The sequence below is a fragment of the Pongo abelii genome, chromosome 19 (genome assembly GCF_028885655.2).
Source record: "Pongo abelii isolate AG06213 chromosome 19, NHGRI_mPonAbe1-v2.0_pri, whole genome shotgun sequence".
NCBI classification, from domain to species: domain Eukaryota; kingdom Metazoa; phylum Chordata; class Mammalia; order Primates; family Hominidae; genus Pongo; species Pongo abelii.
Window position 1 is genome coordinate 50,797,953 of NC_072004.2, and position 19,755 is coordinate 50,817,707.

General features: G+C 37.2%; 1 protein-coding gene across 1 annotated transcript in view; it reads right to left on the reverse strand.

Annotated features, from left to right (window-relative positions):
- LOC100456550 (neurofibromin-like) overlaps window positions 1-19,755 on the reverse strand; it is a 165,441-nt gene that overhangs the window by 70,863 nt on the left and 74,823 nt on the right. The window contains 4 exon segments of the mRNA XM_063718650.1: window positions 142-299; window positions 1,017-1,092; window positions 1,318-1,385; window positions 12,928-13,034. Coding sequence (XP_063574720.1) covers window positions 142-299; window positions 1,017-1,092; window positions 1,318-1,385; window positions 12,928-13,034 — 409 coding nt within the window.

Genomic DNA, 19,755 nt, shown 5'->3' on the forward strand with positions numbered 1-19,755 from the left:
CAAACAAAGAAACCTAAAATGGTAATTTAAATGGTTCCCTGAAATATTTTGCTTAAATAATAAGCCTAAAGTAATACACACCTCGAGTAAAATAAACTGCTTCACATCTAGATATAATGGAAATAATTTTGCCCTCCTTACCTTATTCATGTTGTTTTCATCAACCACATCTTTGGATATATCCTGGATTATTTCTGGACACAAGATAAGGAGAATGATTTGTGGTGGCCAAACTGCTGCTTTACGTTTGGTGCTTTCAGCAAAACCATCTACCAAGTCAAATAGCTTTTCTGCACATTCTGCATTAAAAATATATTAAATGACATTATTAGATAGGAACAAAATCCCTGGCATTAAAGTAAAAGCTGACACTACGTAAAAACCCAAGGGCAACATTTTTAAAAGATAAACATGGAACTTCATTGAAGCAACTACACAAATGCATTCTGATAAGTAGACAAGCAATGTAATACTCTCTAAGTGTTAGAAGAGCTATCTTGATCTATCCTGGAAAAGTTCACATTTTAGAATGGATGATCGTGTATTCAGTCTCACTGTGCAGGGCCTTATGCAAAGTGTGATGTACCCAAGCAACAAAGACTGAACAGCTTCTCAAAAAGAATTACCAAAGTTCTCCAGGAGTCAGTATTCTCTGCCTTGCAGTTGTGTCTTACATTATAGGTGAGAATATTACTACTTTATACACATCTCCCTAAATACAAAATAAAGCTTCAGAGCACATGCTTCTCTACAACAAAGAGCCAAACATCCCATCCTATCACAGCTCTAAAGATCTGACCTTCATTTCAAACTACTTTGTTTGCTCCAAGGAAAGGAAGAGGGTTGGGTGTAATTTAGAAATTAAGAGAAAAACAGTATTTCCTATTTGACACCAGTTGACAATAGAAGATGTAAAAGCACCTTTATAACAAAAATAACTTGGAAAATGATGATAGGTTTTTATGTCACAAGTAGGCATTTAAAAGACAAAAAAAAAAAATCAATCGTATCCTTACCAGCCATATCAGTCTGTGGGATCTGGTATAGTTTTGTAAATTTATCTGGATAATTTTCTACCCAGTTCCAAAATGCCTATAAAGAACCACATGTCTTTACATGAAAGCAGTGCTCTTTTGTAATACAGTAAATAAAATGTCACAAACTTCTAACTTCCTTCATAATAATATTACAATGTATTCTTCCTGAAAATTAACGTGAAACTATCACTCAAGTCATAACTTTTTGATTCAGGATGCTAACAACAGCAAATTTTATCATCAAAAACAAAATCTGAATACCACAGAGGTTGTAACTTACCTTTTCCAGGCTATTTATAACTGCTAACTGTGCAACCTTCTTTAGGGCTTTAAATTTAAATGCTGTTTCTGGAAAAAACACAATTTTTAAAAATTAACTCTAGAATAAGTTAACACAAACACAACTCAGAGCAAAATAACTTTCCATTTACATATTACTTTTGCTCCAATATTATCTGTAAGCAATGAAAGGTAAAGACACCTAACATAAACCCAAAACTCGATAGCTGTCTGCTAGGAAAGAAAAATTCCATAAACAGCAAATATGCCTTGGACATCCATGATTGTGAGCTTTTTCTTTTGTTTTTAATAACTTGCTTTTTCAAAAAAAAGTATAAAACACACACAGGATATTGATTCTTCCTATCCATGAGCATGGAATGGTTTTCCATTTGTGTCCTCTCATTTCCTAGAGCAGTGGTTTGTAGTTCTCCTTGAAGAGGTCCTTCACATACCTTGTAAGTTGGATTCCTAGGTATTTTATTCTCTTTGTAGCAATTGTGAATGGGAGTTCACTCATGATCTGGCTCTCTGTCTGTTATTGGTGTATAGGAATGCTTGTGATTTTTGCACATTGATTTTGTATCCTGAGACTTTGCTGAAGTTGCTTATCAGCTTAAGGAGATTTTGGGATGAGACGATGGGGTTTTCTAAACAACCAACCATGTCTTCTGCAAACAGAGGCAATTTCACTTTCTCTTTTCCTAACTGAATACCCTTTATTTCTTTCTCTTGCCTGATTGCCCTGGCCAGAACTTCCAATATTATGTTGAATAGGAGTGGTGAGAGAGGGCATCCTTATCTTATGCCAGTTTTCAAAGGGAATCCTTCCAGTTTTTGCCCATTCAGTACGATATTGGCTGTGGGTTTGTCATAAATAGCTCTTATTATTTTGAGATACATTTGATCAATGCCCAGTTTATTCAGAGTTTTTGGCATGAAGGGCTGTTGAATTTTATCAAAGGCCTTTTCTGTATCTATTGAGATAATCATGTGGTTTTTGTCATTGGTTCTGTTTATGTGATGGATTACTTTCATTGATATGCGTATGTTGAAACCAGCCTTGCATCCCAGGGATGAAGCCAACTTGATCATGGTAGATAAGCTTTTTGATGTGCTTGTTGGATACAGTTTGCCATTATTTTATTGAGGATTTTCGCATCGATGTTCATCAGGGATATTAGCCTAAAATTTTCTCTTGTTGTTGTGTCTCTGCCAGGTTTTGGTATCACCATGATGCTGGCCTCATAAAATGAGTTAGGGAGGATTCACTCTTTTTCTATTGTTTGAAATAGTTTCAGAAGGAATGGTACCAGCTCCTCCTCTGGTAGAATCTGGCTGTGAATCCACCTGGTCCTGGACTTTTTTTGGTTGGTAGGCTATTAATTATTGCCTCAATTTCAGAACTTGTTATTGGTCTATTCAGGGATTCAACTTCTTCCTGGTTTAGTCTTGGGAGGGTGTATGTGTCCAGGAATTTATCCATTTCTTCTAGATTTTCTAGTTTATTTGCATAGAGGTGTTTATAGTATTCTCTGATGGTGGTTTGTATTTCTGTGGGATCAGTGGTGATATTCCTTTTATCATTTTTTATTGCGTCTATTTGATTCTCCTCTCTTTCTTCTGTATGAGTCTGGCTAGTGGTCTATCTATTTTGTTGATCTTTTCAAAAAACCAGCTCCTGGATTCATTGATTTTTTTTTTTTTTTTTTTTTTTAAAGAGAGTCTTGCTCTGTCGCCCAGGCTGGAGTGCAGTGGCACGATCCTGGCTCACTGCAAGCTCCACCTCCCGGGTGCACGCCATTCTCCTGCCTCAGACTCCGGAGGAGCTGGGACTACAGGTGCCTGCCACCACGGTTGGCTAATTTTTTTGTATTTTTAGTAGAGATGGGGTTTCACTGAGGCCAAGGTGGCGGATCATGAGGTCAGGAGACTCACTGATTTTTTTAAAGGTTTTTCGTGTCTCTATCTCCTTCAGTTCTGCTCTGATCTTAGTTATTTCTTGTCTTCTGCTAGCTTTTGAGTTTGTTTGCTCTTGCTTCTCTAGTTCTTTTAATTGTGATGTTAGGGTGTCAATTTTAGATCTTTCCTGCTTTATCTTATGGGCATTTAGTTCTATAAATTTCCCTCTACACACTGCTATAAATGTATCCCAGAGGTTTTGGTACGTTGTGTATTTTTCTCATTGTTTCAAAGAACATCTTTATTTCTGCCTTCATTTCATTATTTTCCCAGTAGTCATTCAGGAGCAGGTTGTTCAGTTTCCATGTAGTTGTGTGGTTTAGAGTGAGTTTCTTAATCCTGAGTTCTGGTTTGATTGCACTGTGGTCTGAGAGACTTTGTTATGATTTCCATTCTTTGGCATTTGCTGAGGAGTGTTGTACTTCCAATTATGTGGTCAATTTTGGAATAAGTGCAATGTGGTGCTGAGAAGAATATATATTGTTGATTTGGGGTGGAGAGTTCTGTAGATGTCTATTAGGTCCACTTGGTGCAGGGCTGAGTTCAATTCCTGGCTATCCTTGTTAACTTTCTGTCTCGTTGATCTGTCTAATGTTGACAGTGGGGTGTTAAAGTCTCCCACTACTATTGTGTGGGAGTCTAAGTCTCTTTGTAGGTCTCTAAGGACTTGCTTTATGAATCCGGGTGTTACTGTATTGGGTGCATATATATTTAGGGTAGTTAGCTCTTCTTGTTGCATTGATCCCTTTACCATTATGTAATACCCTTCTTTGACTCTTTTGATCTTTTTTATTGGTTTAAAGTCTGTTTTATCAGATACTAGGATTGCAACCCTGCTTTTTTTTGCTTTCCATTTGCTTGGTAAATCTTCCTCCAACCCTTTATTTTGAGCCTATGTGTAACTCTGCATGCGAGATGGGTCTCCTGAATATAGCACAGTGATGGGTCTTGACTCTTTATCCAATTTGCCAGTCTGTGTCTTTTAATTGGGGCATTTAGCCTGTTTACATTTAAGGTTAATGGTGTTATGTGTGAATTTGTTATTATGATGCTAGCTGGTTATTTAGCCGATTTACATTTAAGGTTAATATTGTTATGTGTGAATTTGTCACTATGATGCTAGCTGGTTATTTTGTCCATTAGTTGATGCAGTTTCTTCATAGCATAGATGGTCTTTACAATTTGGTATGTTTTTGCAGTGGCTGGTACCGGTTGTTCCTTTCCATGCTTAGTGCTTCCTTCAGGAGCTCTTGTAATGCAGGCCTGGTGGTGACAAAAATCTCTCAGCATTTGCTTGTCTGTAAAGGATTTTATTTCTCCTTCGCTTATGAAGCTTAGTTTGGCTGGATATGAAATTCTGGGATGAAAATTCTTTTCTTTAAGAATGCTGAATATTGGCTCTCACTCTCTTCGGGCTTGTAGGGTTTCTGCCTAGAGATCCGCTGTTAGTCTGATGGGCTTCCTTTTGTGGGTAACCCAACCTTTCTCTCTGGCTGCCCTTAGTATTTTTTCCTTCATTTCAACCTTGGTGAATCTGACGATTATATGTCTTGGGGTTGCTCTTCTCGAGGATTATCTTTGTAGTGTTCTCTGTATTCCCTGAATTTGAACGTTGGCCTGCCTTGCTAGGTTGGGGAAGTTCTCCTGCATAATATCCTGAAGAGTGTTTTCCAACTTTGTTCCATTCTTCCCATCACTTTCAGGTACACTAACCAAATGTAGATTTGGTCTTTTCACACAGTCCCATATTTCTTGGAGACTTTGTTCATTTCTTTTCACTCTTTTTCCTCTAATCTTGTCTTCTCGCTTTATTTCATTGAGTTGATCTTCAATCTCTGATATCCTTTCTTCTGCTTGATCAATTTGGCTATTGATACTTGTGTATGCTTCACAAAGTTCTCATGCTGTATTTTTCAGCTCCATCAGGTCATTTATGTTCTTCTCTAAGATGGTTATTCTAGTCAGCAATTCGTCTAACCTTTTTTCCAGGTTCTTAGCTTCCTTGCATTGGGTTAGAACATGCTCCTTTAGCTCAGAAGAGTTTGTTATTATCCATCTTCTGAAGCCTACTTCTGTCAATTCGTCAAACTCATTCTTCGTCCAGTTTTGTTCCCTTGCTGGTGAGGAGTTGTGATCCTTTGGAGGAGAAGAGGCGTGCTCGTTTTTTTTTTCAGCCTTTTTGCACTGGTTTCCCCCCATTTTCGTGGATTTATCTACCTTTGGTCTTTGATGTTGGTGATGTTGATACTATTCCTTTCTTAGTTTTCCTTCTAACAGGCAGAACCCTCTGCTGCAGGTCTGCTGGAGTTTGCTGGAGGTCCACTCCAGACCCTGTTTACCAGAGTATCACCAGTGGAGGCTGCAGAACAACAAAGATTGCTGCCTGTTCCTACCTCTGGAAGCTTTGTCCCAGAGGGACACCCGCCAGATGCCAGCCAGAGAGGACACAAACAAATGGAAAAACATTCCATGCTCATGGATAGGAAGAATCAATACCGTGAAAATGGCCGTACTGCCCAAAGCAATTTACAGATTCAATGCTATCCCCATCAAACTACCATTGACTTTCTTCACAGAGTTAGAAAAAACTACTTTAAATTTCATATGAAACCAGAAAAGAGCCTGCATAACCAAGACAATCCTAAGCAAAAAGAACAAAGCTGGAGGAATCACACTACCTGACTTCAAACTATACAAGGCTACAGTAACCAAAACAGCATGGTACTGGTACCAAAACAGATACATAGACCAATGGAATAGAACAGAGGCCTCAGAAATAACACCACACATCTACAACCATCTGATCTTTGACAAACCTGACAAAAACAAGCAATGGGGAAAGGATTCCCTATTTAATAAATAGTATTGGCAAAACTGGCTAGCCATATGCAGAAAACTGAAACTGGACCCTTTCCTTACACCTTATACAAAAATTAATTCAAGATGGACTAAAGACTTAAACGTAAGACCTAAAACCATGAAAACCCTAGAAAGAAACCTAGGCAATACCATTCAGGACACAGGCATGGGGAAAGACTTCATGACTAAAACACCAAAAGCAACGACAACAAAAGCCAAAATTGACAAATGGGATCTAATTAAACTAAAGAGCTTTTGCATAGCAAGAGAAACTACCATCAGAGCGAAGAGGCAACCTACAGAATGGGAGAAGATTTTTGTAATCTACCCATCTGACAAAGGGCTAATAACCAGAATCTACAAAGAACTTAAATTTACAAGAAAAACACAAACAACCCCATTAAAAAGTGGATGAAGGATATGAACAGACACTTCTCAAAAGAAGACAACAAACATATAAAGAAAAGCTTATTATCACTGGTCATTACAGAAATGCAAATCAAAACCACAATGAGATACCATCTCATGCCAGTTAGAATGGCGATCATTAAAAAGTCAGGAAACAAAAGATGCTGGAGAGAATGTGGAGAAATAGGAACACTTTTACACTGCTGGCGGGAGTGTAAATTAGTTTAACCATTGTGGAAGACAGTGTGGCGATTCCTCAAGGATCTAGAACTAGAAATACCATTTGACCCAGCTATCCCATTACTGGGTATATACCCAAAGGATTACAAATCTTTCTGCTATAAAGACACATGCACACGTATGTTTACTGCAGCACTGTTCACAACAGCAAAGACTTCGAACCAACCCAAATGCCCATCAATGATAGACTGGATAAAGAAAATGTGGAACATATACACCACAGAATACTATGCAGACATAAAAAAGGATAAGTTCACGTCCTTTGCAGGGACATGGATGAAGCTGGAAACCATCACTCTCGGCAAACACAAGAACAGAAAACCAAACACCACATGTTCTCACTCATAAGTGGGAGTTGAACAATAAGAACACATGTACACAGGGAGGGGACCATCACACATCGGTGCCTGTCGGGGGGTGGGGGGTGGGGGAAGGGATAGCATTGGGAGAAATACCTAAGGTAGATGATGGGTTGATGGGTGCAGCAAACCACCATGGCACATGGACACCTATGTAACAAACCTGCATGTTCTGCACATGTACCCCAGAACTTAAAGTATAATAAAAAAATTTTTAAAACATATACAAGGCCAGGCCCAATGGCTCACGCCTATAATCTCAGCACTTTCGAAAGCAGGAATGGGAAGATAGCTTGAGCCCAGGATTTCAAGGCTACAGTGTACTATAATCATGTCACTGCATGCCAGCCTGAGCGACAGAGCAAGACTCCGTCAAAAAAAAAAAAAAAAAAGGCAAAAGCACAAGTGTTTAAAAACCATCAATAATTCTATCATTCAGAGACAATCACAGTTAACATCTGGTGGTTCTACTTCCATCACTTTTCCTATGCATGTAGAAAACAAATATATTTAACATAACTGAGATCATATAGGCTATATCAAACCTGTTCTTTTTCATAGTATCCCTAATTATTTCTATATCAGTAAAAACCCTTCTTTTTTTTTTTTTTTTTTTGAGATGGAGTCTCGCTCTGTCGCTCAGGCTGGAGTGCAATGGCGCAATGTTGGCTCACTGCAACCTCCGTCTCCCAGGTTCAAGAGATTCTCCTGCTTCAGCCTCCCCAGTAGCTGGGATTACAGGCGTGCGCCAATATACCCAGATAATTTTTGTATTTTTAGTAGAGACGGGGTTTCACCATGTTGGTCAGGCTGGTCTCGAACTCCTGACCTCTTGATCTGCCCACGTGGGCCTCCCAAAGTTCTGGGATTACAGATGTGAGCCACCGTGCCTGGCCTATTTTTGATGGTCCTATATGCAATAGTAACTATTACATAAACAATTAAAACATATCATGTATTTTTAGTATGATACACTTAATTCTTTTGGAATCTTAATGCTTTCAGAATATTACAGATGAACAAACTGTGTGTCTAAGGTTACAGATCTAATAAATGATTGAATTGGGCTTTAAAATCAAGGTCTTTTCAGTATGCTTTGATGTCCCTCATAATATTTAAGTCACTGTATTAAGTCACTGGTTATTTAAATGTTTTCCAGTTTTAACACTGAAGTTATTTCTGTTATTTCACTGTTATAAATAACATTAATAAATATTTTTATATCAACATCTTTTCCCACATCACTGTTTATTTAAGATAAGGAATCTCTAGAAGTGTCCAGTCAAAGAGATGAATATTTTTAGGGCCCTTGATAAAGATTACCAAGCTGCCTTTCACTAAGGTTCGGCCAAATGCTGCTATCACCAAGCAGCCTACGAAAGTGCCTTCATCCTATCTTTGTCATCATAAAAGCATGTTCATTTTCTTTATTTTGTTAATTGGAGTGTTCAAAATAGTAGACTGCATTTTAACGCAAGTAACAGTAAACACTTCTCCATATAAATATATTGGGTATTTTAATTTCTTCTTCTATTAAGTTTATCGTCCACATCTAGAAAAAGATTTATGTCTGGAAAAAATGACCTGTCTATAAACGACTTTACTGGCAATGGTCCCTTGGCAAAGAACTTCTCCTGTTGACTTTTAATGAAGGGATAAAGGTTTTTATTACATCTATGTAAGTGTCTAAGAGAGAGATGAGTCTTTTTTCTAGACTTGCAAATAAGTAACCCTCCAAATCAGTTTTTAAAAGTACCCCTTTGAATTCTCTTTGCTCTCACCCTCCACTGATTTCCAAATAATGACATTACTCTTCACAGTGCTTTTTAGCAACAACTTTACCTTTATGACATCTTAAATGTGTTATACACCATAATCTATTCTCAAAGCCAAAGTAAGTAACTTTCAGTTCTACAAGTTTCTTGTTGGACATCCTACTGACACCTCAAAACTCAGAAGATCTAAAACTGAATTTATCATTTTCCTGGTCAACCCCTCTCTTCTGCCATCAACCTTTCCTTCCCTTTTCTGCTCTAACCAGCTTATTCTGTAATATTTGGTGATATGTCTCTAACCTCATATATCTAAATTGACTACCAAATGCTATGTATTCCATTTCTTTTTTTTTTTTTTTTTAGATGGAGTTTCGGTCTTGTTGCCCAAGCTGGAGCACAATGGCGTGATCTTGGCTCACTACAACCTCCGTCTCCCAGGTTCAAGCGATTCTCCTATGCCTCGGCCACCCAAGTAGCTGGGATTACAGGCACGTGCCACCACGCCCGGCTAATTTTTTGTATTTTTATTTTATTTTATTTATTTATTTAGAGACGGAGTCTCACTCTGTTGCCCAGGCTGGAGTGCAGTGGCACAATCTCGGCTCACTGCAAGCTCTGCCTCCTGGGTTCACGCCATTCTCCTGCCTCAGCCTCCCAAGTAGCTGGAACTACAGGTGCCCACCACCACACCCGGCTAATTTTTTGTATTTTTAGTAGAGACAGTGTTTCACCGTGTTAGCCAGGATGGTCTCCTGACCTCGTGATCCACCAGCCTCAGCCTCCCAAAGTGCTGGGATTACAGGCGTGAGCCACCACGCCCGGCCCATTTTTTGTATTTTTAGTAGAGATGGAGTTTCACCATGTTGGCCAGGCTGGTCTCAAACTCCTAACCTCAGTGATCCGCCCACCTTAGCCTAACAAAGTGCTGGGATTACAGGCGTGAGCCACCGCGCCCAGCCTCCACTTCTTTAAATACCTATCAAACTGGTCCCCATCCTTACCCTACCCCATTCCATCATCTGGGTCTCCACAACTCTCATTATTTCTCACTTACATTACTGCATAACCAAGTCCCAGAAGTTCAGGTAACCCTCTACCAAGCCATCCTGCAAATTTCAAGCAAAGGGGTATATCTAAAATAAAATACTGATTAAAGTATTCTCTACCTCAAAGCCTTTCTATCACTTCCCAGGGCCACTAAAATAAAGCTTCGTAACTCATAAGCACAACAGTGCAGCAGTCAAGTATTTTGGTTCTAGAGACGAGCAGATGTGAACTCAATCTTTACTGAACAATTACTAGCTCTGTGACTTTGGAAATTTACTTAGGCCTCAGTTTCCTCATCTACACAAGAGATGATAATATTAATACTAGTATTGCTTCACAGGGTTATTTTAAGAATTGATGAGAAAAGGCATGCAAACTGCATAGCGCAAGGCCCGGCGCAGACTGAAAACATAACAAATGTTTCTCTCTCTCTCTCTCTCTCTCTCTCTCTCGATATATCTATAGAGATACAGATATACCTATAGATAGATCTGGATATATACATATAGATTGATATATCTATATACAGATAGGTATATCGAGAGAAAGAGAGAGAGAGAGAGAGAGAGAGAGAGAGAGAGAGAGACAGAGAGACAGAGAGAGAGACAGAGAGAGAGACAGAGACAGGATCTCACTCTGTTACCCAGGCTGGAATGCAGTGGCACGATCACAGCTTACTGCAGCCTCAACCTCTTCCTGGGCTCAAGTGATCCTCCCACCTCAGCCTCACAAGTAGCTGGGACTACAGGTGCGTGTCACCACACCCAGCTAATATTTTTATTTTTTTGTAGAGATGGGGGTCTCTCTATGTTGCCCCGGCTCAAGCAATCCTCCTGTCTCAGCTTCCCCAAAGTGTGGGGATTACATGTGTCAGCCACCAGGCCTGGCCATATTTTTATTAAAATGATCTGACCTATTCTTGTACCTTCACATCTTGATCATCTCTCATCCCCTCAAACAAATATATACTTCCTCTCTCACTTTATACTCACTCTATTTGAGTTTATCATAGTTTTTTTCCACAAATAATTTGATAACGACATCACTTGTCTCATAAACCATGCCATGAGCTCCTTAGGGACAGATTCCATATTTTATTAATTTTTGTAATCCCAGCACTTAGCATGGCTCCTTATACATAGTTTCTCAACAAAGGCTTGTTGAATTGTATTTGAAACACATTACTACCTTTACTACTCATTACTGAAAGGGTGCATTCCTTTTACCACTGTCACCAAGAGCCATCTTTTGCTGGCCTATTTAATATTGGTTTTATACTTTATATATTTATCAGCATATATTCTAAATTTATGTTCACGAGGGAGCTGCATTCAATGGGAAAGTTACTTCAGTATAAAAGAAAGTCATTTATCCACACATTCAATTAGTTTCTCTTATTTGGACAGAAGAGCCATTTCAATTAATTATTATGGATTGAACATTTCTATTGTTTTAAACATCTATTCACAGGCAACCTGGACTAGACTTGTTTCCAAAACATCACTGAATAATTATGAAAAATCATAAAATCCCACTAATACTTCTTAACTTTAATTCACAGAGATCTCTAAATTTTACCATTCAGTTCCTCAACTGCTCAACGCTTAATAATAGATATTAAAATCTTGCAAATCTCAACTATTAATTCAATGGTGGTTTATTATAATCTAAAATAATTGCTGTCCACATGTTTGTATCCTGGCATAACAGCTAAAATCATCCCTATATTTTCCTTTATTACAGTTACTGAATTAATTGTTGCTTGGTTTCACAATGGTAATGACCTAAAATCATAAATTATGAACAAGGGCTATAAGAATAGAACACAGCTTTATATTATTCCTCTATATAGGTATTGCCTTTTTACATCTCTGGTGAGATAGTTATTGAGTTTAAAGCAAATATTAAGAAAACAAAACCAGGTATTTTGAAAACTACATTGCAGAACTGACGTTTCTGAAGCTAATATAATTCAATCTGTTTTAGGTCAGATATTAAAAATATTATTGTTTGACAATTCCTTAAGTTACAAATAAAAATATGTGTGAACTGTATAAGGTTTCATATCTAAATTAGCCAGGGTCTAATGATGCCAAAAACTAAAAAACATTTTCTTGTAAAATGAAATTTAGATATTCATACTCAGTTTATGAATACTCATTGATATCTGATTTACATGAATACATCACTGCTTACCACAGAATTTATCTCAATTCCTTCGGATCATACTCAGTTTATGAATACTGATTGATATCTTATTTACATGAACACATCACTGCTTACTACAGAATATATCTCAATTCCTTCTGATCATTTATTTCAATCCACATAATCATGTAAAGTACTTCCAAAGCTTTAAAGTCACATATTAGGTGTTATAATATCCCCATGTGGAACTACTACTGACATGTTCTACAAGGAAACAAAACTAGGCAATGGAAGGTTAAGGGACTTTGTAATGCTGTAAAGTCAGTCAGTAAGAGAGCTGAAAACAGAAATGTCAGAAATGAAATCTCTGGCTCAATTCATCCTCTCACCATAACATCACAATCTCCTCGTTCCATTCTGCAATAAAACTTTGATAACCTACTACAGACAATCTTTGTAAAGCGCTACAATAGCTAAACAGATAGCTTCTATAACCTATAGCCACACTTGAGAGATCAAATTCCAGAAAAACGAAATAATAGCACCCTTGCATTCTCTGTATTGAAAACAAAAATTGTAGTTAAGCAAAACTTTCCATTGCCAAGATTTAAAATGCTCATTTTCTCTACTGCATTATTTTCAAAGATTGAAAAATAATTAACCATATGTATTACTGGTTATTTCACAAGGAAATGTCATTATAAAATCCAGTTTGGTGTTCTAGTTCAGCACAATTAATTTAATTAGTACATTCATGATACTGGTTTTTGACCCAGTGATTTTTTTTCAGATATATTATACATTTAAACTTACCCTTCAGGAGTCGTTTTAATTTTGCACAATCCACATTGATATACTGTAACAATTCTATATCATGAACATCAACATTGTCTTCTGAACAAACAGTTAATTCCTGTAACCTAAAAAGTAAAAACCAAAAATAACTTATCAAATTAAGTATTAGGGGACAGGTGTAGTATCTCACACCTGTAATCCCAGCACTTCAGGAGGCCAAGGCAGGAGGATCACTTGAGGCCAGGAGTTCAAGACCAGCCTGGGCAACATAGCAAGACATCATCTCTAAAAAAAATACAAAAATTAGCTGGGCATCAGCCGCCCTGTCTGGGAGGTGTACCCAACAGCTCCAAAGAGACAGCGACCATCGGGAGCGGGCCATGAGGACGATGGCAGTTTTGTTGAAGAGAAGGGGGGGAAGTGTGGGGAAAGGAAGGAGAGATCAGATTGTTGCTGTGTCTGTGTAGAAAGAGGTGGGCATAGGAGACTCCATTTTGTTCTGACTAGGAGAAATTCTTCTGCCTTGGGATGCTGTTGATCTATGGCCTTTCGCCCAGCCCCCTGCTCTCTGAAACATGTGCTGTGTCAACTCAGGGTTAAATGGATTAAGGGCGGTGCAAGATGTGCTTTGTTAAACAGATGCTTGAAGGCAGCATGCTCTTTAAGAGTCATCACCACTTCCTAATCTCAAGTACCCAGGGACACAAACACTGCAGAAGGCCGCAGGGATCTCTGCCTAGGAAAACCAGAGACCTTAGTTAATGTGTTTATCTCCTGACCTTCTCTCCACTATTATCCTATGACCCTGCCATATCCTCCTCTCTGAGAAACACCCAAGAATGATCAATAAATACTTAATTAAAAAATAAATAAATAAATAAAATAGTTAATATCCTAGAGGGTAATAAAAGCATAACCTTAGGATATATAACATTTGCATTTTCACTAGAAAAATAATCAAACACTAACATAAATTTCACAGGGTTCTTAGTCATAGCAAATCATAAGTTTAAAAAGGTATATTCCTTTTTGAAGGGTTCACAGAACTATGGCCTGCAGGCTAGCCACCTACTTTCATAAATAAAGCTTTATTGGAACATAGTCATACTCATTTCCTATGGCCGCTCTCACACTACGACAGCAGAGTTGAGTCACTGTGACAGAGACTATATGGCCTGTAAGGCAAAAGTATTTACTATCTGACACTTGTAGATAAAGTTTGTCAACCTCTGACCTTGATAATTAAATAGATCCCTGAGAGGACCTGTAAACAATACTCCAATAGGAAATTAAAAGGACATACTGCCCAAAAAAAAAAAAAAATAGCTGGGCATGATGGCACACACCTATAGGCCCAGCTACTCAGGAGGCTAAGGGAGGAGGATCTCTTGAGCCTAGAAGTTTGAAGCTGCAATGAGCTGTGATCACACCACTGTACTTCAGCCTAAGTAACAGAGTGGGCCCTATCTCTTAAAAAAAACAAAAACAAAAAAAGTCTTAGGGTATCTCTAAATTCCGAATTCAACAGATTCTTCCCCCAAAGATGAGTTCATAAGAGTAAAGACACATATAAAAATAAGGCAATAAATATTTCTTATAAAAACCTAAAGGAACATAACTAACTTAAGGGATATGATAAAAGAAACCATGATAATCCAGTAAACGTAGCATCGTAGCATCCTTATCCTTAAGATTGAGGTGTCTAAATAATATTTCCAACTTTCGGCGCCAGGGTTCTCTGGGAAAATTAGTTAATTCCAGGATGGGGGCAAGAGATACACAAGGTGAGGGCAGGTCACCTTGGGCTTGAAAACAAGGAAACGATCAACAACTATCAGAGTCATGTCAAATATCACACAGGTATGCACTTTAGGCATCTCAACTGTCAAAAATGAGATAATCTGAGGATCAAAAGAATTATGTCTACAATGGAAACACATACAATAAATTAAAATACACGAGCCTATTATAATATTGAAAGAAAAAACTTCACGGGTAACCTTTTGCAACTGTTAGGGTACCAACTCATTCTGATAATGAATAATGAAAGTCACGTCTGTATCCTGCATTCCCTACATGGACTGTATTGCAAGATAACTAAACACACAATGAAGCAAAAATCTTTCATAGAAGTCACAATTTTAAAATAAAGAATGAATGACAGAATAGAAAACTTTTCATTTTGCAGCCCCCAATGAAGTGGAATCCAGGCAGTGATCATCAGTGATTACTAAAAACATTAGGTAAAAATTTATGGGAAACTGTATAATGAATGCATAATGCTGATAACATCGAAATCCAATCACTGATCACAACATTAAAAGTCAGTAATAGGACATGTTTCCTGATGTGATTCATTAGGAACTACATAGCATCATCAGTAAAGTATTCTTGTCCCCCCCAGCCAAATGAACCTGAATCCAGTGAAACCCAAATACAGAATGTAGAAAGGCAAATAACGCAGTCCAACAAATAAACAGCATGGGAAAAAATGGAGAGCAAGGTGAAGAAATGAAGAAATGATACTGATTAACAGAGGCTCAGGAGAAATATCAACCAATTCCAAAGTATGCATCCTGTTTGTATCTTAATTTGAACAAAACAAATAAAAAAGCCATTTCTGAGATAATGAAAAAACCCACAAATTTGGCAATGTATGATATTAAGGAATTATGATTCTTGATAGGTATGACAATATTATAGTTAAATGCTTAAAAATCTATTTATTAGAGATATATACTGAAATATTTACAGGTGAAATGACATATGGGGTTTGCTTTAAATTACTGAAAAGGGAGGAAGAGAAACCATAGCATACCGGAAACAGTTAAAGCAGGGTAAGAGATGCATGGGGATTTGAAGTACTGTTCTCTCTCCTATGTGTATTTTTTAATTTTTCCACAATGAATAGTTTTAAAAATTCATATTTCCAATTACAAGTAAAAGTATAACTTGAATTAAAAGTAAAACTATAATAAGTAAGCTTGATTTTACTAACTTCTACTTTTATCAACTAGATTTTTGAAACACGAATGAAACTTTATATTAACAGGGTACATTTACTTTGTATTTGAAAACCGAGTAAGCCTTTTTTCATTGCACTTTTCACAGTTTGTACATGTGTTTATGTAATTATTTGCTTAATATCCCTCCTTCACAGTAGAACGTAAGCTTATAAGGACAGGAGTATCTGTTTAAACCCAAGCTTCTCTTATGTTGAATATGAAGTTATCACAAATGTAGAAACATTTAACACTTAACAGATATGTAGATATATTTAAACTGATAAAAGAAGTTCACTTAGCCTAAATGTTAATAAAAGGAATTAAACTTTTCTTCCATTTTACACCAAAAACCACAGTGCTGATTTTCAAAAGTTGGTATTGCTAATCTATTAAATTATGCTACCTAATGAGGCATACTCATTATTCATATTAATAGACATCAAAAATATAAGCAGCACAATTAAATTGCAAACTTTTATAAATGCAGCAATAGAGCTACGGTGAAAAGGCACAAATACTATATGGTCTTATAATTTATACATATTAACTTGAATTTCAATCATTTAGTGCAATTTGCAAAGGAGTTATTAATCACCACACTAAACCTTCAGTTGGTAAGAATGTAATCAATCCTATTCTTCCTTCTCAAATTCTCCTTTCACTCACCTTAGCTTTAATTAGATTACAGCTAACACTACAACTATTCTAAGCACTTATATGAACTCTCTTCCTATCATCAGGGTAAGAAAAGCTCAGCATTTCAAGCTGGGAATGAGGTTGTCCTCAATGCTAAAAATTCCACAGATGCTGCAAAGAGCGTAGAAATATGGAGTACGGCTCCTTAGAAAACACAACATCACAGATCAGCAACACCAACTTCTGAAAAGTTGACTCTTGTGGTTGTTTGTGAAAAATGGGAGAAAAATTTTGTCCCTTTTATAGTCTGGTACCCTTATAGGGAGCAGGTATTTTGTGAAGGTTAAACATCATTTCCGAAGCAGAGAAATCAAATAAAGGGTAATCTGAGCAAAAGAAATGAAGAGTAGAAAACCTATCACTAAAACATCTAGAAAGACTAGGCATACTGAAAGATATTTTAAATGTATAGGTCCAGAAAAGAAGAAGAAAACTGAAAACCAGAGAGTTAAGTGCATGAGTACATGACCCGGGCCCTGCAACAAAGAAAAGATGAGTGAGGTTTTTGATCTCCTTAACCTAGGAGCTTGGGGCTTAACATCCACATGGAGACTGGATATAAAGCCTTGTACCCTAATAATTCAGGATTCTCACTTGGGCCCTGCATAAAACATGAACTAGAAAGAACAATGCACTCCCCCTGCTGCCCCCACTGCCCACAAAAAAAAAAAAAAAAGAAAAGAAAAAAACCTACCAGCACAAAGAAGCTTACCTGCTCTGCCTAAACTTTGGATAAAGTGAAAAAAGTTATCTAGAGCTGTTTACCTTCTAAGAGTTTAGGGTTCAAATTTATACTGCCTATACAGGCTGGGACTGAGAAATTAAGAAAAAAACAGCTCCAGAACTGGGCACCTGCCAAATGCAAATGCAAAACCATCACTAGAACACTCCCTCAGCCCAAGGCTACAAGGATTCTCAAAGAAAATACAGGCCACACTAAAGATAACTTTGCAATCAAGGATTCCAAAACTGAGATGAAACAATTCACTATGAATGAATCAGCACAAACAAATCAATATTAAACAATACTAAAGAGAACGTAAAATATGTTTTAAATGATCAGAGACATATAAAAAAACTGAAAACTATTTTTAAAAAAGGAGTAAGAAACCATAACGAACAGATTTGTATAGAACCAAATAGTAAACTGTAAAGAACCAAATGACTTTTAAAGTCATTGAGTTTTCTGCTTCTGGTAGTATATCAAATTAGATTTCTGAAGCACCTTCTCACTACAAAACAACTAGATCAACTGCATTTGTGGAGTAATTCTGTGGAGAATGCAGTTATTCCGCTACATGAATACTATGAGCCACAGAAAATGGTATACTCCCAGAGAAAAATAAAGCTATCTTAAGATTTATAGCCAGCCAGGCATGGTAGCTCACATCCTGTAATCCCAACAGTTTGGGAGGCCAAGGAAGGAGGATCCCTTGAGCCCAGGGGTTCAAGACAAGCCTGGGGAACATGGCAAGACCCTGTCTCTACAAAAAAATTAAAGAAACTAGCCGGGCATGGTGGCACGTGCCTGTAGTACCGGCTACTCAAGAGGCTGAGGTGGGAGGATCTCTTGAGCCCAGGAGGTCGAGGCTGCAGTGAGACATGTTCACATCACTGCACTCCAGACTAGGTGATAGAGAGAGACTGTGTCTCAAAAACATAAAATAAATAAATCTATAGCCTATCTTCCCCTAAAGAAAAGTAAGGTCAGAAATATAAAAACCAAATCTTAATCTTAAAGGAGAAACATTGACGGGGAGAATGGACAAACACGAAACATCTTCATGATACTGATTCATCTATTATATATAAAATATAAAATCAATCTTTAGAAAGAACTACCATTCAAGCCACACACACATATTTTAAGTCACCTAATACTATGACAGCATAAGATGTTCCCACCTAAACTAAACCATCATAATGGTCTTTTAGGTGAGTGATCCTTCAACAAGATCAGCTCCTATTTCTGACACCAGCTAAATGAAACTGAAAATGCAGTTGTCTGAAACAATGTTATTTCATAGATGCCATTTCTGAGCCGTCTGTCCTCTGAAAGCTAATAAAATTTTAGACACTTGGTTTCTTTCTGGCAACAGTGAACCAGATTCAGGAAATAAACAAAAGTTGCTTATTTTTACATGTGCTAATGCTGCAAAATCCCATAAAGTAAAACCTTTGGTGACGAGAAATTTTCTAGAATTTTCCAAGGTGGCATATTTGTTGTGTTCTATAAGGCAGTTCATGCATTAATAGACTAAAAGACATTTGGGTTTTTTTGTATCACTTTCTACCTTCAATGTAACAGGTGTTTCAAATAGTAAGGCCGGCCTAACAGTCACCTAAATGAAAAGGGTTTGCGTTTTTTATTAAATACAATTTTCCACCCTCCTATTCTCTAGGTATTTGTTACCTTGCTGACTCAACCACTGTATTATTACTCAGAATATAAAATGTTACTGCTGAAAAGATTTCATGAAAACATTTTTCTATCGTATAAATATTACCCAAGATTATCAATAATATACTATTAAACAAAACTTTAATTTTCTTTCGATCAAGAATTGCATTGAGGTTGAAAAATATTGCTGCCTAGGATCTTAATTATAGAAATGTCATTGTTGATTAAAAAGACTGCAGGACTTTGAAGTTAATCAATTCCCCCAAAAAAGCGTAACACAAATTCTCAAATGGTGATGTATGTTGTCTTTCACACCTGCTGGAAAACAACAAAGGAATCAGTAAATCTGACTAACCAAAGTCCACTGTTTGTACAACACTGACGAGCCAAAGATGCAGGCACCAACAAAGGGGATTGTTTTTCTCTATTCGGTATTAGTCTTTGATTCACGAATCACTAAATAATTTGTGCTATAGTTTCTAATTAAGTTAATAACCCATTTGACTTTACTTGCCTTAGACAGGCAAACCATGTGCATAACAACAATTTGCAGCTAGTTGCTACTGTCACTTATAATTCTATCCCATAGGGCACTACCTATAATAATTTCTCCACCTGTATGTAGCATATCACAACTAATGCTCAGGATGATTTTGAGTCATCAATAAAAGCTTAAATTATATTTTTGATACATCAAAATGTGGCTAAAATAGATAGGGAAGCAATCTGGTATAGTGAAACTAA